Source organism: Neophocaena asiaeorientalis, unplaced genomic scaffold (genome assembly GCF_003031525.2).
Source record: "Neophocaena asiaeorientalis asiaeorientalis breed wild unplaced genomic scaffold, Neophocaena_asiaeorientalis_V1.1 scaffold156, whole genome shotgun sequence".
Classification (NCBI taxonomy): Eukaryota; Metazoa; Chordata; class Mammalia; order Artiodactyla; family Phocoenidae; genus Neophocaena; species Neophocaena asiaeorientalis.
The window spans coordinates 148,854-173,462 of NW_020173773.1; the positions used below are offsets into that span (position 1 = coordinate 148,854).

At 40.7% G+C, this 24,609-nt stretch overlaps 1 protein-coding gene across 15 annotated transcripts in view; it reads left to right on the forward strand.

Annotated features, from left to right (window-relative positions):
- Positions 1-6,496, forward strand: part of FCGR2B (Fc gamma receptor IIb) — a 20,207-nt gene extending 13,711 nt beyond the window's left edge. For 3 of the 15 annotated variants that reach the window (XR_003004012.1, XR_003004005.1, XR_003004004.1), the window contains 4 exons: positions 526-780; positions 1,388-1,510; positions 3,719-5,769; positions 5,885-6,496. Coding sequence is in view for 6 of the 15 variants with exons in the window: in XM_024751618.1 (XP_024607386.1) it covers positions 526-780; positions 1,388-1,510; positions 3,719-3,775; positions 5,732-5,769; positions 5,885-5,974 (563 nt within the window). In the remaining 9 variants the exon portion in view is untranslated. Of the gene's footprint in view, positions 1-525; positions 781-1,387; positions 5,770-5,884 lie in introns of those variants that run through there. The other 12 variants (XM_024751618.1, XM_024751617.1, XM_024751623.1 and 9 more) reach the window with 10 other exon arrangements.
- Positions 6,497-24,609: the final 18,113 nt, after the last annotated feature.

Here is a 24,609-nt window from a genome sequence, read left to right on the forward strand (position 1 = left end):
AAGTTCCTGCTTCAGTGAAATTCCATATTTACTAACATGCACCAAATAAGCTAATATTTGTTAGATGTCCGTGACTTTCCCCAAAGACACTTGACTCTGCTGTGTTCCCCCCACATGTTGTCTCCTATGTCAGACTGGGTCCTTCCTTCCCTCCCTCCCTCAGGGAAGGGACTGTACTCCTGAGTCTCCTGTATCCTTCCTGCAGAAAGAAGCCTGTTGGGCAGGACAGGAACAGGAAGACAAGCATATCCTGAGCACCTACTATGTGCCAGGAACTACTGTAGATAGCTAATGGTATTATTGTGACTCTTTTCACATACGAGGAAACGGAGGCCCAGAAGAGTTAAACTATTTGCCCAAGATCGCAGAGCTCATACATGATGGAGCTAGAATGACAGAGCAGGGGTGTCTGATTCCAAACTTAAGCTCTTCCCTCCACACACAGTGGCCCACCAGTAAGGATGGTCTGGGTCTCGGATTTGAGTCAAGACCTCCTGGGTCCTGGGGTCCCTTTGTGTCTTTCAGACTGGCTGCTGCTCCAGACCCCTAGCCTCGTGTTCCAGGAAGGGGAGCCCATCGTGCTGAGGTGCCACAGCTGGAGAAACCGTTCTCTGAATAAGGTCATATTCTTCCAGAATGGAAGATCCAAGGCGTTTTCCCATCTGCGTTCCCACTTCTCTATCCCACAAGCAAAGCTCAGTCACAGTGGCGAGTACCACTGCACGGGACTTATCGGGCAGACAGTGTTCACATCACAGCCTGTGACCATCACTGTGCAAGGTGGGAACTCTGTGCAGGTGAAAGGAGGGGAGAAGAGGGGTTAGACATTTAGGGGTAAGGTCACATGGACCTACAGGGAGATCTGAGCAAACCTGGGCTCTGGGGCAAAGGGCAGGGGCATGGCACCTTGCTAATTGCTGGCCAGAGCTCGGAGTCCTCAGCTTCCAGGTGATAGGTGACAAGGCTGTTGTTCCTCTTTGAAATATAGGCCCCATCACACCAAGCCCAGCAGTGGAACAGAGCTCTCTCACTGGTGCAGAAGTTCTCTAAGTGCCTGGACATTCCTGAGAGCTGAGGTTTTCCTAATTTCTTCTCATGTCTCATGATATGTCCATTCACTCTCAAAGGCATGGCATGTCCTTGAGAGTTCAAGGCTCTGCTGGGTACAGTGGTGGAGGCGTCAGGTTCACCCTCCCTGCCATCCCCGAGGGCTAAGAGGAACCCTTCCCTCTGCCTTACACACTCAACAGCGTGCCTTCATTAGATTAGCAGAGAAACGTGGGTATGGGAGAGGCACAAGCCCAGTTCCAGAAATCCTGTGCAGGTGAGGTGGAGGGGGGAAGTGAGTGTTGTGTTGGAGGAGGGACAGGACGCCTGTGTTTCCCAGGGTCCAGCTTGAGCAACTCCTTGTTGGTGACGATAACGGTGGCTGTAGTCGCTTGCATTGCTGCAATGGCTGTTGCTGGTGCCATAGTAGCCTGGTTCTGCCGCAGGCGAAAGAAGATTTCAGGTTTGTGCCTCCCCTCGGTCCCTCTTGTTATCAGTTCCTACTTAGTCAAGGCCCTAACCCCAAACATTCCTAGAACCCTTATCTTTGGGCTAGAGAATCCTTAGCATTCAAATATAGTCCCATATTTTATTCATTCATTCATTTAACAGGCCTGAACAAACTTGCTTATGTGTCAAGCACTGTGATAGACTCTGTGGATGTTGCCAGGATAAAGATGTTCAGTCTCTGCCCTCAGGGAGTTCATAATATTGTGGGGAAGACTGAAATGCAAATAGATCAGTATAATTAGAGGGGATAAGACCAGTATTAGAGAATGCAAAGGCTGTGACGGGGGACAGAAGAGCTGGCGCAACCCAGCATGGGCCGGGGCAGTTAGAGAAGGCTTCACAGGAATGCAGTGTTGTGTCGTGACTGAAACACACCTGGTGGGGCCAGACTACCTGAGTTTAAATCCCAGCTCCTCGGCTCACCAGCTGGATAACGTTGGGTGAGTTATGCAATATGTAGAAAAGATGGAGTTGGTGTATTAATTTAAGAATATGCAGATCATGACCTGCTGAAAGAGGAGGCACAAGCCACCCACATGGGCTTGGCAGGTCCCTCAGCAACTGATTTCACTTCCCAGATTGGGGAAGTGAAAACCCCGGGGTCATTTTGATTGAAAGTACAGTTTCGGTGCACTCACGCAAAGGAAGTAGAGTCACAAGACTTGCTCTTTACAGATCCCAGAAATGGGAAAGGGGGTGGCAGTCCTCTGTCCCTGGTCATGGGTGAGCAGGAGAGAGAGAGAGCAGTGTAGCAAGCAGCTACTACTTATAAAGTGATTGGGGCAGAGGACACTATTTTGCGGGCTTAACTCTAAGTGGTTATTTTAAAAGGTGCCCCAGGAAAAGCAAAGCGAAAACTTATGGCGGGAGTCCTAAACTCAAGTCCTTATCTCAAATGTTCCGATTCTGGTTGTAAGCAGGTTATCATACTGTAAAACGCCCAGGCAGCAGCTCAGGAAAACAAAGTTGTTTTTTCAGGAAAATAAAAGTTGTTTTTCTCATCACATTCAACTTCTCTGTGCCTCAGTTTCTTCATCTGAAAAATGAGGCCACGAATAGAACCCACCTCACAGGGTTATGAGGGTGAATGAGTCGGCAGCTAGCAGACAGCAAACATCACATAGTATGAGTTGTTATCGTTATGGAGGAGGTGATGTTTGAGGGTAGCAGTTAACCAGGCAAAGAGGATTAGAAGAGCATTCCAGGTGTGGGGGCCAAGACACGGAAATGAGAAGCATTGTGGCTAGGATGGGGATCGTGGAAGAGTAAGGAGGTTGCTGTAGGCAGTTTGATGCCATTGAAGCCATAAATTACGAGGCAGAAAAAAAGGAGAGATGAAAAGCAGGGCAGAAGGATGGATTCCAGGTCATGGAATCCACGTAGGCTACCTTTGAAGAACTAAGCTGTATTCCAAAGGGGTTGGCAAGAGCACAGGAGGGCAGTAACCACGTCTCCTTGTTCTGCGCTCTCCCCCGTCCGCCCCCCGCCAGCACCTAGCACATGCTTGCCACGCAGCAAGCTGGTCAATAAACATTTGTTCACTGACTGATCAGCTGAAGAACTTCAACTCTCGGAAAGCAGCCTCCTTCCCCCTTAGTACTAACGTAAAAGAGCCGAGAGAGAAGGGAAGGTGTCCTACAAATCTAATAAGCAAATGGTCACAATTCATAACGCTGAAAAGCTAGCTTGCTGGTGAGAGAAAGCGCTAAAGATATCCAGATACAGAGAAAGTAAAAGGGAGAAAAGACTCAGAGCCATTGACAAAGAGAAAATAATACTGATACCTCACAAAGCACTTTGCAGTTGGTTCATAGCCAAGACCTCAGTTACTGATGATAAGTAAATGTAGAGACTCAGGGAGAGACACCGAGAGGGAGAAAGAGGTGTTCTTTAAAAGGCAGAGCAAGCTTAAGAAAGATGCAATAGAATAGCCTTTCTGACAGTCCCAGGAGTCCCTACTGTTAACCTAGCCAACTTACATCTCTCTAGACCAGCCCTTGTACAGGCTAGAGCAATCCCTGGGGAGTGGGGAGGAGAGGAGTGTCTGTGTGGAAGAAGGGTGTGTGTTGCTTCTAACCCAATCTTGCCTCTGGTCATCCTTGGTCCTGAAGATTCAGGTCCTACCCCATAATCCTACTAACCTCCTATGTGCCCCTCCTAGCTCTCCCAGGAACACTTGAGCACAGGGAAATGGGAGAGACCCTCCCTGAGGAACCAGGTGAGTGCAGCTCCCCCTCTGGGGGCTCAATGACACCCTGCCTTGTGCATCAAGAAGCTGCTTGTGTGAGTTCTGCTGGGAGCACAGGAGAGGGAGGGGGCAGTGGGCAGAGGGCAGGGGCTCAAATCTCTTGGTCAGTTCTGAGACTAACTCCTGGGCCTAAAGAGGACCTCACTGGAGACAAGGAGAAGATGAACACCTGTCCTAGATAGAGAGGCGAGGGCCTTGTCCGAGTTTCTGGGGTCAGAACTGCTGGGGACTTTTCCAGAGCAGGACATCAGAGATACTTAGGTCTTTCTGTGGAGCTTTGGAAGAGCTGGCAGAGGACCGGGGTTAGACGCTGTAAGACTAAGGCAAATAGAATTAAGGGGATAAAATTCTAGAGGAAAGGAGAAAGAGCCCTAAGGAATAAAACCTAGATTTGCTGCAGAGTCTGTCTCTGTGGAATGATTGGGTAAGGGTAACAGGGCTCAGCTCTTAGTGGAACATTAAGAGGAGATTTTGGCCTGAGAAAGTTCTGGGGTACCACGTGCATTAGTGGGCTTTACTCTGTGGGCAAATCTTGGTTCTAATGCCCACTCGTGTAGGCTTATTAAAACGCAGGCCTGGCCCTAGCTCTGTCACTATCATAAAGGAATCTTGAGTGTCATTCCCCCTCCTGGGGTTTAGTCACCTCATCGAGGAGATGAGTGGGTTGGCCTGGGTGATCTCTAAGCCCTTCCAGGCCTGACATTCTGAGAGTCAGTGACCATCCAAGCCCTGGCCCAAGTGGGAATGTGTTAAAGGAGCAGTAATATTCCAGGCAACTTCCTGACTGCAGTTAAAGCCAGAGCACGAAGGAAACTGAAGCTTTCTCTGGGGACTCCCAGACAGCAGAAACGGACAGGAAAAAGAAGCCCTCGAGGACTCCACCTCAGATGGCCGGAGTATGACTCAGAGCAGAGCCAACAGGTTTGAGAGCTTGAGCAAAATGGCACAGCTGTCCGGCTGCGCTTTGAGCAAGGCCCCTATGTCCTGTGGCCAGGCCAAGTGGGGATATGGACCAGAGTCTTCACCAGGGCCAAAGTGCTATAGAAAAAAGTGCAAACACAAGTGGATTAGCCATTTTGATGTTTGCTTCTACCTACACTGGCATAAATATATTTCACAAGGCATTTATTTCACAGGAAGGCATTGGGGCTGATGGTTTCCCAAAAGGCACGGCTAAGTTGCCGGGATGGTTGAGGGATGCATTAGAAGGAGAATTCAGGACGTGGTTTGTTCCAGAAGCTGGAGCATGGCACACAGGGACTCATTGTGTCCTGGAGATGAATGAAGACACTAGATGCATTGTCTCAGACTCCTTCCCCACTTCCTGAGGAATGCTGCTTTGCAGTTACTGAGGCTGCTTTTCGCACTGGCAAAGTGAGTTTATTGGCAAAAACATGAGGACATTTGGATGTGTTTTAGATCTTTACCAGGGAGAGTACTGGCTGGGTTGCTTGCTTCCTTCTTTCTTTTCCTCCAGCCTCCCTTGCTCACTCTTACTCTCATGCTTTCTTTCTTTATGAGACCAGGGAGTGTCAGATTCTTCAAAGTTCCAACAAAGATATACTACATCTGGCCAATGTGGAAAGGCCGCCATCTGTGGCTGGCAAACATCTGGATTACTTCACTCTAATACCAACACCCCCATCTCCTCCCCAGTATATCTCAGATCCCCGAAGCTGCCTGGTTGCTTTGAGGAAAACTCAGTGATCCTCTGAAATGAGTGCAGCACAAATGAGCGCCTCCCTCTGCTAGTGTGGCCCGTGCGGGAGGCCATGTCTGGGATACCAAGGGTGGGTGGGGGATGAAGCTTTTGGCCTGCAGGCCTGAGTTGGGGATCAGTGGTCCTCGCCTCAAGCCTGGTCTGGGCCTCAAGCAGCAGCGTGGGTAGGCAGTGCCCCTGCTGATCTCTGTTCTTTTTGCCCACAGCCAATCTCACTGATGCTGAAGAGGCTGCCAGAATGGAGGTGAGCCATCCCAGCCATGTGCTTCTCCTTCTCCTTCTCCCCTGCCGCTTCTTCTGTTGCCTTCATTCTTGTGACCTCTCTGTGGATCCCCATTGCTCCTTTCTGCTTTCTCTAGGCTGAGAATACAGTCACCTATTCACTTCTCTCGTATCCGGAAGTTGCAGAGGAAGAAACAGAGTCGTCGGATTACCAGAACCACATTTAGTTTTCATTGTCTTGCCTGGGACTTGGGGAAGAGAATCAGAGAGGCCAAGATCTGGTGTCTTCTGTCCTGAATTCCTCTGAAGGAGGAGAAGAGGATGCTGCAGTTCTAAAGGAGAATGACTCTTCCAGAGTTATCTATGTGAATCTTAAAGCTCCCTGTTTTGAAAGCCACAGACGATATGGTCTCAGATAACTGAATGCTGATTTCTTCTGTGCTTCAGCACTTCTCGCCATCAGGACTCTTCTGTTATACATCCACAAAGCCAGTGAAAATTACCTTTATTAAGAGATTGTAGAAACATGGGAAATGCTTATGTTACAGGTTACATGAGAAAAATTAGATAAGTGTGTATGATTTCAAAAATGTTGAGATAGACTAACATATGCCAATATATTAAAAGTGATTGTTTCAGGGTGGTGGAATTATTGGTGCTTTTCATTTTCTCTGTTAATTTTTCTGTACAGATCATATATTACTTTTATAATAAAATACTACACTAACAACATTACCTTTTAAACACTGTACCGGTTGGAGTGTAGACTGATTCAGGGTCTGTTTCTTTTCAATGGTAAGAATCTTGGGAAGGTAGTAATGGGTAGGAAGTGAGGGAGAGAAAAGATTTGGAGTGTAGGACGAGTACCCCTCTTCTAAAAACTGAATATCCGTCTTCCAATGAATTTGTGTTCTTGTTTTCATGTCTCCTTCCCCTTCCTCCCATGGCAAATAAACACCAGTTCTCAGGAAGCCAAATTTCAGATGAGTCCTCAGTGGAGACTGCTGACTCTGCCCTGCTGTTCTCCTATTATAGTTAACAGAAGGATGTGAACTTCTCAGAGAAGTTCCCGGTAGGTTAGAAACGTGACTGACAGCTTCGTTGGGAGTTTGGTTGGTGCCCTTGGAGAGGGCTCCTTTTCCTGGGACTCTAAGAGCTTCACTGTGCAACATTCTTGCAATCAGGATTTAGCAGCTTCCTTTGTTGGGTAGTTTCCATAGCTTTCTATAATATTCACATATTGTATTTCATACTCACACATCGTTATAATAATAAGGAATAGTAATTGCAATTACTGGGTTATTGAGGGGCTTACTTTATGCCTTCATTCTTGTGACCTCTCTGTGGATCCCCATTGCTCCTTTCTGCTTTCTCTAGGCTGAGAGAGGATACATGCTTTAGAATTAGAGCATTTAAGAGTATTAGCCATTCATAGTTCTTCTTTTGCGATTTTCTTGTTCACATACTCATGCCCATTTTTATAGTAACCATGTATGTCCCTTTATTTATACATTACAGGGTAGCAACTTATTTATAAGTAAATTATTTTACTCTGCTAATTTTTAAAATAAAATTAAAATAAAGATAAGCAAAAAAGATAACTAAGATTACCTATAAATTCACAAATCAGAAAGAATCAATGCTAAGTGTTTTTTTTGGTTTTAATACTTTTTTATTGAAGTATAGTTGATTTACAATATTGTGTTAATTTCTGCTGTACAGCAAAGTGATTCCGTTATACACATACATACATTCCTTTTTAAATATTTTTTTCCATTATGGTTTATCATAGGATATTGAATATCGGTCTCCGTGCTATACAGTAGGACCTTGTTGTTTATCCATTCTGTATATAAAAGCTTGCATCTAATGCTAAGGTTTAAAAGATGTCAATCCACATTCCTGTCTATAGCAATATGTATAAGCATATGGATCACATTAGATTTTTACACATAGACAAAAATTCATACTCATTGTGAGCATGGAAACTCAAATAATACAGAAATATAAAGAGGAAAATTGAGAGTTCCATTTTGTCCTTGCCCCCCCATCCCCATTCTGTTCTCCCTTCAGTGGCTAACCACTGTCGAACATTTGGAGTATATTTGTTTTTTTTTTTTGGTACGCATCTAATACATATTTATAGTTTTTTTAAGACCATAAATGGGATCACACTTTACATATGCTTATGCATTTGGGTTATTTTGGTTAATAGTTTATTATGGAGCTCTTCCATGAAAGTATTTTTTAAGGTTTATATAGTATTCTATAGAACAATTTCTATGCCATATTTTATTTAACCAACATTTTAAATATTAGCACTTTTTCATTGTTATACACAATATTTCAATGACCAACATTCTTGGATGATTATTTTGACTACACGTGTATTTCTGCAGGATAAATTCCTAGCAGTAGAATCATTGGCTCAAAGGATACTCTCATTATCTTTAAGAAAGCAGTTCACATGTCCTCCCAAAGGAGGACATATTATATATATATATAAATATATATAAATGGGATCACACTTTACATATGCTTATGCGTTTGGGTTATTTTGGTTAATAGTTTATTATGGAGCTCTTCCATGAAAGTATTTTTTAAGGTTTATATAGTATTCTATAGAACAATTTCTATGCCATATTTTATTTAACCAACATTTTAAATATTAGCACTTTTTCATTGTTATACACAATATTTCAATGACCAACATTCTTGGATGATTATTTTGACTACACGTGTATTTCTGCAGGATAAATTCCTAGCAGTAGAATCATTGGCTCAAAGGATACTCTCATTATCTTTAAGAAAGCAGTTCACATGTCCTCCCAAAGGAGGACATATTAGGGTACCCATTTCCTGACCCCCTTGTCAATGTTGAGTGTTTTTAATTTTTGCCAATCCAATTATAACGGACAGTGTTCCTATCCAGCATGGATTTCCCCTGATTCCAGTAACAGAGCCTGATTTCCCTTTGACTAAATAGCTCTACCTCCCCTCAGTCCAAGTGGGTAGGTGGACTGACTTCATGCCTGATTTTAGAGGAGAACATGTGCCCCAAACTGGGTCAATCAGGAGCTGTTTCCCTGGAATTTAAATCTTGAGCAGAGTGACACTATGACTGAAAACAAGTGAAGTTCATTCATCCCAATAGCACTGCCCAGATGGGACTAACTTCCTACAGCCCTGAACTGGCCCTGTTTCTTACAGTTTCTAAGATCCTTCAACTTCCTTTTATACCAGTTAATTTAGATTTGATAGAATTCTCCTATAATATCCTACGGGCTTGATACCTTTTTTAGGATAGACCTTTGACAAACTTTTTTCCCTGTCATTATTTGTCTGATCAAACTTTTCTATCTCTTTTGGAGTCAATTTTGAAAAATGTTACTTTCCTAGAAAATCATCCATTTTATTGGTACGCAGCTGTACACTGTATTTTCTTCTATTTTTTGGTAATAATTTGTGTCTGTACCTACATCCCCCCTCTCGTACCTAACTTTTGGGCTTGCTTGCTTTTTTGTCAGATGATTTCCGCTGGAAATAACAGGAAATCTGATTCAACTTGGCTTAAACAATAAGGAAATGTATTATCTCACACAACAAAAAGTTCAGAGACAGGCTGTCTCCAGTGCATCAGGACTCTGGATCCGCTTTTCTACAATCCTTCGGGCATTGCCCTTGGACCAGCAGCATGATGATTATAGCAGTTCCAGGCATCACTCCCAAAGATCTATAGGAAGAAGGGACTAACTCTCTCTTCTATGTGTCTCTTTCTTAAGGGTGAGAAAACCTTTCTCCAGCAATCTTCCCATCACATCATATTGGTCAGGAATGGGTCACATGTCCATTTCTAAATCAATCACTAGAGGGGGAATAACCGACTTTAGCTTAATCATTTTGAGGTGGAATACTTTTTTGAAGAGTCAACCACCTTGACCATTATATCTGTTTACCTTAATCAGGCTTGCCAAATGTTTGTCGTTTTTTGGTCTTGTCACAGCTTTGGACTTAATGATCAAGTCTTTACCTTTTGTTTGTTTTCTTTTTTTTTTTTTTTTGGCCACACTGTGTGGCATGCAGGATCTTACTTTCCCAACCAGGGGAAGGTGGAGTCCCCTGCAGTGGAAGGCGCCCCCTGCAGTGGAAGGTGGATTCTTAACCACTGGACCACCAGGGAAGTCCCCTTTTTGTTTGTTTTCTAATGTAGTATTTCTTTCTTCTACTTTCTTTCTTTCTTTTTAAAATATTTATTTATTTTCTTTATCTATTTTATTTTAATTTTTTTGGCTGCATCCGGTCTTAGATATACATGGCATGCAAGATCTTTCCTTGTGGTGTGTGGGCTCTTCGTTGCAGTGTGCGGGCTTCTCTCTAGTTGTGGTGTGCAGGTTTTCTCTCTCTAGTTGTGGTGTGCAGGCTCCAGGGCGTGTGGGCTCTGTACTTTGTGCCATGCAGGCTCTTTTGCTGAGGTGTGTGAGCTAAGTAGTTGTGGCGCATGGGCTTAGTTGCCCCACAGTATGTGGGATCTTAGTTCCTCGACCAGGGATTGAACCGGCATCCCCTGAATTGGAAGGAGGATTCTTTACCACTGGGCCACCAGGGAAGTCCCTCTTCTACTTTATTTGGATTTACTGTATTATTCATTTATTTCTAGACTTCTATTTTTAAACAAATTCACAAAAGGCTATAACTTTTCCCAATAATCCTATTTTGGCCACATCTGTTAGATTTTTTTTTTTAATTCTCTGATTGCTGGGCCACATCTGTTAGATTTTGATATGTATTTCTGTCATTGCTATTTGTCTCCAAATAATCTATAACTTTTGTTTTGTTTCCTTCTTAACTCAAGGTTTATTAAATGAGTGTTTCATTCTGTTTGTTTGTTTTCTTTCCAAGGGGAATGAGCACTATCTTTTTTGTTGTTATTTTCCACTTTTATTGCACAGTGATGTGGTCTGTATGATTTTTCTGCATGTGAATGTTTTAAATGTGTATGTGGAGACAATGCTTTCTTTCATTTTTAAATAAATTTAAATTTTTCTGTTAAAGTACTACACACATAATTTGAATTATATAACAGAATACAAGGCATATAACAAGAAATAACTGATTCTTGTCCCTTCCCTCACATCTCCTCAGTCCTGTTCCCCAGAGGCAATCATTTTCAACAAGTTCAGATATGTAGTCTGTTAATTTATCTCCGTATTTCCAAATGATACAATATGCTACGATTTCTTGATTTTAAATGTTAGATATTATTCATTTGATTTCCTACTATAGAATATGAATACTGCTCTTATTATACCATGGTTACTCAGTTCCCACTTTCCTTACCCAGTGCTCCAATATAGTTTTATCCCCATTTTACGGCTACTGTTCATTCCCGAGACAAATAGTATTTTCTGATTACGTTTCTTCTCCTGAATAATCTTTTTTTCCATCTAGAGGTAATTACTGCTTCATTTTTGTCACGTGCTTAGTTTTCTATGTGCCTATTGTTAGCTTTTTCCAAATTTTTCAAAAAGTTTTTGAAGCAGATTAATGCTATTTCTCATGTGGGCAAATGCACCAAATAGTTTTTCATCTTCTTTTTCTTTCTTCTTCTTTTTCTTCTTCTTCCATCAGCAAGAAGTTTCTCCTGGGAATCTCTTTCTTTGACACTAATTTGGATTGTTTGATCTCTAAACCCCCTGCACAGCTGTTGTCCTGGGACTTCCCTTCCTCTGTTTTTTGTATTAAACCCCTTTTTCCTGAATTTTATGTATTCCCATTTCTTGATTTACTTGGTTGGAGCAAGTTTGCCATGTGTCCTGAGAAAGGGTGTGTGGGTGATATAACAGATGCCGTTGATGCCCAACCTCATATTTACTCAACTCACCTAAGTTCACCTGCACTTGCTGGCTGGTTCAATTTCTCCTGAGAATTAAACTAAGGTAAAGGAAAGTTAGTCACCTAGAAACACCTACTCCCCCTGGATAGGAGAGAGGCCCTAAGTGTCTAGCTTCTCCTTTTATAGATTTTCCAGCTATCCTCTATTTTCAAAATCATTCCTGATCCACATCTTGTGTTGTACCTAATTCCTCCAATTCCTGAACTTTTCTGGGAAATTCCAGGAAAATTATTTTGCTTCTCAATACCATTCCCCTCATTAGGGAAATAAAGTCAGTTCCCTATGACTCAATTTTCTATAACAGCATGACCAAGATTTGTGGTCACCCCAACATTGCTTCATAGATATTAAATAAAATATTATTGTTAAATGGTTGAATACTAAAGAGACAGCTTTATACCTCTGTTTATCTTAATCAGACTTGTCAAAGGTCTATTTCATTGGTCTTTTCACAGAATTAACTTTTGATTGTTTGATCAAGTCTTTTGTTTGCTTTTTATTTTGTACATTGAAATCTCTTCCATATTTGTAATGATTTTTACTCTTGAATAATATCTCCTTTCTTATTTCTAATTTTACATTTTTTAATACCAAAGAATATGTATAAAGCCATCTATGATATTTGCTCCACTAGTCTCTTGTTTATTGTATTCCTGTGTCCACTGGAATTAAATATTCCTTAATTTCTTTTTTATTTTTGTTGAAAAGCACAATTTCATCAGAGTATTTAAATTATACAAGTATTTATATCAACGAGATTACTTAAGACTTAACTATTAGTCAAATAAACTCTTCAATTTATTATTTCCACATATCCAATGAAAATCTCTGTCTTTTAATTGTGCGTGCTTTTGGTATCAAGTCTAAGAACTCTTTGCTTAGTATTAGATCCCAAAGACATTTCTCCTGTATTTGGTAAAATTTTATTGTTTTACATTTTATATTTAAGTCCATCATCCATTTTGAGTTCATTTTTTTATGAGGTGTGAGACTTAAATTGAGGCTCTTTTTTTTTTTGCTATGAATTACCAACTACTCAAGCAACCGTCTATTTAAAAAGGCTTTCCCCATTGAATTACTTTTGCACCTTTGTCAAAAGTCTGTTGGACATATTTGTGTGGGTCTACGTTCTGTTCCATTAGTTTATATGTCTGTTCCTCTGCCAATCAAGTCTTGATTACTGTAGATTTATTTCTCTCACTTTATTCTTTTTCAACATTATTTTGAACTATTTTTGTCCCTTTGTCTTTCCATGTACATTTTAGAATAATATTGTCTATAACTACAAAATTATCTTGTTAGGATTTTGACAGGAATTGTGTTAAACCAATATATTGGTTTGGGGAGGAATGGCCTCTTTACTATGTTAAATTTTCTTATCCATAAAAGATGGTATGTCTCTCCATTTATTTATATTAAAATTTTTTTCATCAGTAGTATGTAGTTTTCATCATACAAATCCTGTACATGTTTTGTTAGATTTACACCTGTTATTTCTTTTCAGTGATTATAAATGGTATTGCATTTAAAATTCCAGAGTCCACATGTTCATTGCTAAATATATAGAAATACAATTAAATTTTTACTCTTTACCTGTGTTTTGCAAACTTGCTATATATTCACTTATTAGTTCTAGGAGTTTTTTATGAATTCTTCAGATTTTCTACATAGACAATCATCATGTACAAGTAGGGATATTTTTATTTCTCTCTTCCCAATCTGAAAGCCTTTTTATTTTACTTTCTTACTTTATTAAACTGGCTAGAACTTTTAACATTATGCTGAGTAAGAGTGGTGAGAGCAGACATCTTTGACTTGTTTCCTATCTTAGCGGGAAATCAAGCAGTGTTTCACTGTTAAGTATGATGTTAGCTGTAAGCCTTTTATAGATGCTCTTTGTCAAGATGAGTAAGTTCTTTTCTATTCCTCTTTTTCTTTTCCTGAGACCTTTTATCTCAATGGGTGTTGATTTCGTCAAGTGCTTTTTTTTGCATTAATTGATGATCTGGGACTTCCTGGTGGTCCAGGGGTAAAGAATCACCTTCCAATGAAGGGGACATGGGTTCAATCCCTGGTCGGGGAACTAAGATCCCACATGCCAAGGGGCAACTAAGCCCGTGCACCACAACTACTGAGCTTGCACGCTTCAGTGAGAGAGCCTGTGTGCTGCAAACTACAGAGCCCATGTGCCCTGGAGCCTGCATGCCACAACTAGAGAGAAGCCTGCACCACAACAAAAGATCTGGCACGCCTCAACGAAGACCCCACGTGCAGCAACTAAGACCCGATGCAGCCAAAAGAATAAAGAAAATAAATAAATAGAATTTTAAAAATTGATAATCATCTGATTTTTCTTCTTTGGCCTGTTAATATAGTGAATTACACTGAAAATTTTTTAAAATATTTAAGCATCCTTACACCCCAGGAATAAATCCCACTTTGTCATGGTGTGTAATTCTTTTTTATATGTTGCTAAATCTATTTGCTAATATTTTGTTAAGAATTTTTGTATTTATATTCATGAGAGTTATTAGTCTGTAATTTTCTTTTTATGTGTGTTAAACCTGTATTTGTTTTGGGCCAAGGATATGGTCTATCTTGGTACATGTTCCATGGGCACTTAGAAATAGTGTGTATTCTTTGTCTGGCTTTGGTATCAGGTAACTTCTTAAACTGAATTGGGATGTGTTCCCTCATCTTCTATATTCTGGAAGGGACTGTAAAAAATTGGTGTTAATTCTTCTTTAAATGTTTGGCAGAATTCTCCAGTGAAACCATCTGGGCCTGGAGATTTCTTTTGGGGGAATTTTAAAGTTATGAATTCAACTTCCTTTATAATTATAGAGCTATTCAATTATCTATTTCATTTTGGGTGAATTGTGGTAGCTTGTACATTGCAAGGAATTGTTCCATTTTATCTAAGTTGTCAAATTTATGTTTATAAAATTATTTGTAGTATCTAAAAATTTTCCTTCTGATATATGCAAGTTCTGTAGTGATAGCCCCTGTTTCACCCAGATATTGTAATTTGTGTCTTCTTTCCTTTTATTTGGTCAGTCTTGCTAGACGTTTGTCCATTTCTTTTTAATCTTTTCAATAAACATCAACTTTCTGTATTTTTTTGTTTCACTGATTTTCTCTATCTTTTCTCTATGTTCATTGTTTTCTGCTCTTCTCATTATTTCATTTCTTCTGTTTACTTTGGACTTATTTTGCTCTTCTCTCTCTAGGTTTTGAGGTGGGAGTTTAGATGATTGATTTGAGATTTTTCTTTTTTTTTTTTAGATTTTTCTATTTTTTTGATGTAGTGGTTCATGCTCTAAATTTCCCTCTCAGCAGTACTTTAACTGTGTCTTACAAATTTTGATATGTTGTATTTTCATTTTCATTCAGTTCAGTGTATTTTTAAATTTCCTTTGAGACTTCCTCTTTGACCCATGTATTATTTGGAAGTATGTTGTTTACTTTCCAAGTGTTTAGAGATTTTTCTGTTCTTTTTCTGTTTGACTTCATTGTGTCTGGAAACCATGCTCTTTATGATTTCAATTCTTCAAATTTGTTGAGTTGTTTTTTTGTTTGTTTTTGCCCAGGATGTGATCCAGCTTGGTGTATATTCCATGGACACTTGAAAAGAAATGAGTGTTCCACTGTTACCGGGTGAAGTGTTCTACAAATATTAGATCCTGTGGGTTGATGCTGTTGTTAAGTTCTTCCATATCCTTGTTGATTTTCTGTCTAGTTGGTTTATCGATTGTTGAAAGAGAGACGTTGAAACCTCCAACTGTAATTGTAGATATGTCAAGTCCTCCTCCCATTCTATCACTTTTGCTTCACATATTTTACAGCTGTACTATTTGTTACATATTAATGTAGGGTCTTTTTGGTGGATTGATCCTTTTATCATTGTATATTGTCCCTCTCTGTCTCTGGTAATATCCTTTGCTCTGAAGTTTACTTTATCTGATGCTTTTGTGGGTAAGGTGGGGCCACATTTTCCCCTGTGATATTGCTGGAGTGGAGCATTCATTGTCTGAATGTTTTTGATAATGCTGAGCTGGTCCTTTTCTAGTCATTTGGCTATAGAGAACATACTTCTGCTGGGGCTTCTCTTTTTGGCTGTGCCATTGGTATTTCTGCGTCTCTGGTTTTCAACTCCAAATTTGAGATATAAAGCAAAGAGAAAACCCAGGGAACATACCACTGTGTCATTCTTCAGGTCCTAAAGTCTCTAGCTGTTCTACTTTCTTCTCCCCAATTTTTAAGAATCTGTAATTTTTAAGAATATGTAATGTCCAGGACTTTTATTTGTGCTTAGTAGGAAGAATAGGGAAAAGTGCCTTTTACTCACATTCCCAGAAGATGTCTGAAGCGTTATATTTTTTATATGCATACTTAAACTTATATTTTCTATCAATATATAGAGTTAATCATAGGCTATATTTTCCTCCTGAACTTGTTGTGGAGAAAAACTCCCAACCAAACTCTCCATAGGAAAAGTCTCTAGGTGGAGGAATTATGTGTGATTTTCCCTTTATTTCCTTTTTCTGTGTTTTCTGCACTTTCTACAATTGGCATGTATCATTATAAATTATATTTGGAAGCTCGATGTTCTATGTGCCTTATGTTATTATTGTGAAGTAAAACCCTGTCCATCTCTACATCACTTCTACTGCAAAATAGAATTTTATAGACCTTATTTTTGCTTATAGTGCTAAACAATTACAACTGCAGGTTCTAATCTGAAAAATGCATCTTCGTAACTAATCAAAGAAGTCTCAGAAAGAGATGTCCCCTCTCTCCTGGATCAAAAGAGGGAGCATTATCCTTCTGCCTAATAAAGCTGGCTCAAAGAATCCAATTTGATATATTGTTAAACTGAAGACTTTGATAAGAATATCAGAAGATCTGAAATGCATAATTCTATTTGGTTATCTTATTTCATAATTTGTTACTTGGGCAATAATGTAATTGACATCTCTGTATTGCTGCACAGAATCAATACTTATAAAATTGCTCTGTCAAAGAAGAGACAGATATTGACACTTGCACTTTCTCAGTCATGCATCGGGAGAAAGAAGCCTATGGTTCTGCTAGATAGTCTCCTTCAACGAAGACATTGAGAGACTTATTTCAATTAATTAACAAATTACATTAATAAGTCCATGTGGGGCTGAAAGCTGAAGGCTGTGCTCTGTGCTGACAGGCCCCAATAAAGCAGCAAAGAGAAGGCAGATAGACCATAATTTTGGGCACCAGCAAGAGCCTGCTTGCTTCAGTGATGTACCTCTTGCTGGCTCAGAATAACTCTGTTTTGCTGAATCAATCTGCAGAGCTGTCACAAAGAGAGTAAGGGACTTCCCTGGTGGTGCAGTTGTTAAGAACCCGCCTGCCAGTTCAGAGGACCCGGGTTCAAGCCCTGGTCCGGGAAGACCCCACATGGGGTAGAGCAACTAAGCCCGTGCGCCACAACTACTGAGCCTGCGCTCTAGAGCCGGTGAGCCACAACTACTGAAGCCTGTGTGCCTAGAACCCATGTTCTGCAACAAGAGAAGCCACTTCAATGAGAAGCCTGTGCACCGCAACAAAGAGTAGCCCCCGCTCGCCACAACTAGAGAAAGCCCACGCGCAGCAACAAGGACACAACACAGCCAAAAATAAATAAATAACAAAGAGAGTAAGAAAAAATGCACACAAATATATTGTTTAATCCTCTGTGGTCCAAGAACCTCAAGCAGTTTCACTTTCTCAAGGAGAAAGAGCCCAGGGCACTATCCTCTGAAATACTCTTAATTCATTTATTTGCTGCCAGCAATCAGGTTAAAGGAATAGTTCCGAGCACTATCTTCCAGGAATATGTGAGTTTTCTTTATGAAAATGAGGTCCATCTGGCAGCAGGGTGAGTTTCCTCATACTTCTCGTCTCCTAGAGGTAAGGAATTGGCTTTATTTGGGAACAGGGAACTGCTTCCTGGAAGACAAACAATAGCGTGAGAGGTCTCGTGCATCAGGGAGCTCAGAGGACCTTTGTACATGCTTTCTGAATGTGTGTTCTAAAACTCTAATTGTGGACTTCCCTGGTTGTGCAGTGGTTAAGAATCCACCTCCCAATGCAGGAGACACGGGTTCGATTCCTTGTCCAGGAAGATCCCACGTGCCATGGAGCAACTAAACCCATGCACCACAACTACTGAGCCTGTGCTCTAGAGCCCACGAGCCACAACTACTGAGCTCACGTGCCACAACTACTGAAGCTCGCACGCCTAGAGCCCGTGCTCCACAGCAAGAGAAGCCACCGCAATGAGAAGCCTGCCTGCTGCTACGAAGAGTAGCCCCTGCTCACCACAACTACAGAAAGCCTGTGTGCAGAAATGAAGACCCAAAGCAGCCAAAAATAAATAAATAAATGATTTTTTTAAAAAACCCTCTAATTGTAGGTGATACACGCATCCAAAGAGGGGTATGTCAATTCATATCTGGCATGTCTGGAGATGTCCAGCTTCTACCTGAGCAACCTGAAGCTGGACCTGAGTGTATTCTTTCTTTTTTCCTCCCCCTCCCTCCCTTTTTCCCTCCCTCCCTCTCTCTCTCATTTCTCCCCTCCCTTCCTTTGTTCCTTCTTTCTCTTGGAAGAAATATAAAAACAAGCTAAGTCAAGATGTGAGGAGTAACTTAGTGTACTGCAGTACCTTTTCAAATCTTAGGAATAAGACAGGTGGCACCATTATAGATCCTATAGCTTTGCAAATAGTCATCCAAGCACTCAGTAGCTACAGTGTTGCTATAGACAGTAAAAGGACAATAAAACTTTATGCCAATAAATTTGATAACTTAGACAAAATGGACAAATTCCTGGATGTACAAAAACTATCCAAGTTTATTCAAGGAGAAATAGATAACCTCAATAGCCCTATATCTATTAAAGAAATTGAAATTATTATCAAAACTTTCCCACATAAAAACCTCGAGTTTCAGATGGCTTCACTGGTTAATTCTAACAAACATTTAAGGAATAAATAATACTAATTTTACACAAAGTCTTCCAGAAAATAAGAGGAAAGAACACTTCTCAACTCAGACATCCAGGCATTATAAGAAAAGAAACCTAGAGACCAATATTTCTCATGATCATAGATGCAAAAAATGTTAAACCAAATTTTAGCAAGCCCAACAGTATAAAAAAGGACAGGCTATCTTGACCAATGCAAGGTTGGTTTTATATTTGAAAAGCGGTTAATGTAATATGTATTAATAGAGAAATGTATTAATAGAGAAAAAAATCATCATTTCAATATATGCAGAAAAAGCATTTGATAGAATTCAACACCCATTAATTGTTTTTTAAAAATAATAAGTGGGGGGCTTCCCTGGTGGCGCAGTGGTTGAGAGTCCGCCTGCCGATGCAGGGGACACGGGTTCGTGCCTCGGATCAGGAAGATCCCACATGCCGCGGAGCGGCTGGGCCCGTGAGCCATGGCCGCTGAGCCTGCGTGTCCGGAGCCTGTGCTCCGCAACGGGAGAGGCCACAACAGTGAGAGGCCCGCGTACCACAAAAAAAAAAAATAATAATAAATTTAAAAAATAAAAATAATAAGTGGGAACAGAAGGAAACTTCCTTAACCTGATAAAGGGCATATATAAAAAACTTACATCTATCATCATTAATAGTGAAAGACTGCATCCTTTCTCCCCAAGGTCAGAAACAAGGTGAAGATGTCTGCTCTTACTACTCTGATTCAGCATAGTCCTGGAAGTTCTAGCTAGTGAAATAAGGCAATAAAAGAAAAAATTTAAAGGCACAGATGGAAAGGAAGAAATAAAATTTTCCGTATTTGAAAATGACCCAACGATCTATGTAGAAAATCCCAAAGAATCTATATTTTAAAACTCCTATAACTAATGAGTGAGCTCGGCAAGGTTACAAAGTCAATATACAAAACCGTTTAATATTTCTATATACCAACAATGAACAATCAGAAATTTATTTTTTGAAGTACCATTTACAATAGCATGAAGAATATGCCATATTTAGGGATACATTTGACAAAAGATGTGCAAGATATACATATACTAAAAACTGCTAGGAGAAATTTAGGAAGACTTAAATGGGGAGCACGCTGTGTTCGTGGATCAGAAGACTTGGAATTGTTAAGATGTCAATTCTCTCCAAGTTGATCTATGGAATCAAAGTCCCAGCAGGCTTTTTTTAAGAAATAAATTTATTTATTTTTGGCTACGTTGGGTCTTCGCTGCTGCACGCGGGCTTTCTGTGGTTGCCGCGAGCAGGGGCTACTCTCCGTTGCGGTGCATGGGCCTCTTATTGCGGTGGCTTCTCTTGTTGCAGAGCACGGGCTCTGGGTGCGTGGGCTTCAGTAGTTGTGGCTCATGGGCCCAGTAGTTGTGGCTCATGGGCTTAGCTGCTCTGCGGCATGTGGGATTCCTGGACCAGGGCTCGAACCCTTGTTCCCTGAGTTGGCAGGCAGATTCTTAACCACTGCACCACCAGGGAAGTCCCCCCTTTTTTTAAAGTTGACATGCTGTTTTTAAATTTTATATGGAAGTGCAACAATGTTTGTATGGAAATGCAAAATTTATATGCAATAGCTTTTGAAAGTTTGAAAAAAAGAACAAAGTTAAAGAGAGTACAGACGTACAATCACAAACACATGGCCGATTTATTTTTGATAAAGTTGCCAAGGCAATTCAATGAGGAAAGTATAATCTTTTCAACAACGGTGCTGGAACAATTGGTAGCCATATGTAAAAATTAAACCTCAACCCTCATTTCACACTATAAATAAAAAATTTTCTTAAAATGGATCCTATATCTAAATGTAAGCACTAAGTCTATAAAACTAGAAGAAAACAGCAAAAAATCTTAATGACCTTAGGCTTGGCAGAGATTTATAAATATGATTTAAAAACTATATATAAAAGAAAAAAATTATTCTGTAAAAGAGAAACTGATAAATTGGACTTTATAAAAATTTTAAATGTCTGCTTTTCAAAAGACAATGAGTGGTGATCGTTTGGTAGCACATAGAAATATCAACTCACTATGCTGTGCACCTGGAACTAACATAGTGTTGTAGGTCAATTATACTTCAATAATAAATTTTAAAAAAAGAAAAAGAAAAAAGAAAAGAAATACTGGACCTCACACACACAAACCCCACAAACACACATACACAAATTATTTGGATGATACCCCTCCAGAAAGAAAGACAATGATAAAATAAAATGACAAGTCAGATTGGGAGAAAATATTTCTAAAATGTATTGCCTGATGAAGGACATACATCTAGAATAAAAAAAGCCCAAACTGTTACAACTCAATAATAAGGAAACAAACAACACAACTTTAAAACATGGGCAAAAGATTTGAATTAATGCTTCATTAAAGAATATATACAGTTGGACAGGGAAAAAAAAGAGAATATATACAGTTAGTAAATAAATACATGAAAAGATGCTCTGCATCATTAGTACATGGATGTTTATATCAGCTTTATTAATAATTGCCAATCCTTGGAAGCAACCAAGATGTCCTTCAGTAGGTGAATGGAAAAATAACCTGTGGTATATCTAGACAGTGGAATCTTTTTTTTTAAAGCTTTATTTATTAAAGTTAATTATTTTATTTATTTTTGGCTGTGTCCAGTCTTAGTTGCGGCACATGGAAGGGAGGCATGCGGGATCTTTCATTGAGGCGCGCGGGCCGTTGTGGCGCGTGGGTTTTCTCTTCTCTAGTTGTGGCGTGCGGGTTTTCTCTTCTCTAGTTGTGGCGTGCAGGCTCCAGAGCAAGTGGGCTCTGTAGTTTGCTGCACACGGGCTCTAGTTGAGGCGAGTGAGCTCAGTGGTTGTGGCACGCGGGCTTAATTTCCCTGCAGCATGCGGGATCTTAGTTCCCTGACCAGGGATCAGACCTGTGTCCCCTGCATTGTAAGGCGTATTCTTTACCACTGGACCACCAGGGAAGTCCCTGGAATCTTATTTCGGGCTAAAAAGAAATCAGCTTTCAAGCCATGAAAAGAAATGGAGGAAACAAGTGCATATTGCTAAGTGAAAGAAGCCAATCTGAAAGGGCTACACAGTGTATGATTTCAACTATACGGCATTCTGGAAGAGGCAAAACTATGGAGACAGTAAAAAGATTAGTGGTTTCCAGGGGTTGGGGAAGTAGATGGATGAATAGGCAGAGCACAGAGGATTTGTAGGGCAGTGAAAATATATGATACTATAATTATGGATACATTTGTCTAAACCCATAGAATGTACAACCCCAAGAATGCACCCTAATGTAAACTGTGGCCTTTGGGTGATTATGATGTACTAGGTTTATCAGTTTTAACAAAGGTACCAATTCTGGTGGGAGCTGGCAATAAAGAGGGTGGCTGTGCATGTGTGCGGGCAGGAGGGATGTGGGAACTCTCTGTACCTTCCCCTCAGTTTTGGGGTGAATCTAAAACTACTCTTAAAAAACAGTTTTCAAACATGAAACACCCACACACATGCACACACACACATGCACACACACATCTGACCTAAAGTGTGCCAGAAAAGGAATTAAGAACTTTTTGTCCCCACCAAAAGGCTAATAAAGAAACTCACAGAAAAGAAAGTAAGGTTCAGAACAATAAATACAGTATTATTCAATTTACTAAAGTTTATAGTGCAAAATTATATTTATTACAACTGTAAAATAAAGGGAGTGATACTTTGCTGTACACCAGAAAATGAACATAACATTGTAAATCAACTATACTTCAATTTTAAAAATAAATAAAATTTAAAAAGCAAAAATAAATAAAATAAAAATAAAATAAAGGGAGTGGTAAATGCAAGGTCAGGATTGTGGTTGATTGTCACAGGGAAGGAAGAGGATGAAATCAGAAGAGACCCACACAGTACTTCAAGGATAATGGTAATACTCTATTTCCTCAACTGGGCGAGGGTGCAAAAGTCTGCCTTGCATCATTATTCTTTATACCTTCACATCTTTTATAAATACCTTTTATCTACCCAATTAAAAATAAAGAAAAAATAGGGCTTCCCTGGTGGCGCAGTGGTTGAGAGTCTGCCTGCCGATGCAGGGGACACGGGTTCGTGCCTCGGATCGGGAAGATCCCACATGCCGCGGAGCGGCTGGGCCCGTGAGCCATAGCCGCTGAGCCTGCGCGTCCGGAGCCTGTGCTCCGCAACGGGAGAGGCCACAACAGTGAGAGGCCCGCGTACCGCAAAAAAATAAAAATTATTAAGAAATAAAAATAAAGAAAAAATAAACATCAGCCCACTTGTGACAAGCCAGGAGCAGTTGGGGATGATATCAAAGGTCTAATTGGTATTGGGATGGGATGAGGACGGGGACTTGCCCCATTGCCCTGTGAAAATTCTGGGATGATCTTGATGGCAGAACTAACTCAAGAAACTGAGGTTGGACTCCATAAGCATGTAACAGACCCAATGTTGCTCTTTTCCAAGTGAATCACATCTGTTCTAAATAGCTCATGGATCAAGCTTCAAGTGAGTAAAATTTTCTAGAAGCTTAGGAGAAATTTCAGTGTAAAGAACATGAGAGTTTCATCCCGTATGTTCAGAGACCTTCTTGCTTTCCATTTTGAGAGTAGGATCCTGTGAGAGTTGATGCAGATGGTACGAAGAGATGAGAGCCTCTATTCAGGTACGACTCAATGGTAGGGACAGTTAAGGAGAAGGGGTGGCATGAGAAGGAAAAGATTTCTGGGGTTAGTTTGCAAGCCCCTTAAAGACCTAATTCTGAGAGTCTATATTTTAGGGAGTGCTAGGGGTGGAGGTCCATCTAAACACATTTCATTTTCTTAATTTTCATTAGGTCTGGCCCAGACCTCTCTTCCTCTTCTGAGGCTGCTTGTTCTTTCACATCACATCACATCACCTGCAAGGCTTACTGCCTCACTGCCTCCCCTCACACCCATATTCAACCCCTACTCTCACCAGATTCCCCGGGGCCACCTGCACAAAAACATTTGTCTCTCAGATAATGGAAAATTTATTCTAAATTCTTATTTTAGATTGAGAAGTATCCGCTCTCTGATGCCTCCGTTGCTAATATGTCTGTTCTGACGTGTGGTTTTTGCACAGTTGAAGGGTCACGCTGGCCCTCCTTCTGCCTTCAGGCAGGACTGCCTTCCCCCATTTATCACGGCTCATTTCATCCCCAAGTAACCATCTGAGGGCCTGGTGGGTGTTATGATGGGGAGGGGAGAGGAGTGTGGTCCCTGTGAAAAAAGGCATGGGCCCTGCCATTGAGGAGACCTCAGTCAAATAGCAAACGTTCGGAGGCAGGGACAATTGTTCTCATAAGGCACGCTGGAACTGAAGAGAGATGCTGTGACCTCCATATTGCCCCTATTCCTGACCCTGCTCAGGTTTCTCAAGCTATCGGATGCCTTCTATCTCTAATTTCTTCAGGATCAGTGGTTTGTACTTTGGCCATGTGCCTGAGGCCTAGGCTTACTGCTAAGTCCTCTGGAAATCGACTTTCTTTTTCCCTCTGCTCTTGCCCGGGGGACTCTCTTCTGCCTTGTACTCAGATTTCCACTGAGACTGAATAGCCTTAGTCATACCGTAGAAACAGAGAGTTGAGGTATGAGTCTAGAAAAATTTATGTACAAATTTGTGTGGGCTTTGGATGGTAGGATTATACCAGGGGACTAATCTGATATCTAATTTGGTGCCATTACCAATCTTCCTCCCCGTTCTGTCCTGCTCTAGTCTGGTTACTAGAAACATGTAAGACTTGGAGCAGGACAGGGCAGGACACTTGAATTCTCACCATTGCTCTCCCTGTGACTTTCTGGGTAGCCTTCAAGCAATTTCCTGCCTCCTGTCCCCAGTTATTTCATCAGTGAAATGGATAATTGTTGTACTGACCTTTTCCAGAGTTTGTGAAGGCTGGTGGGATATCAGACAATTGTGTGCTTTGGAAGGTCTC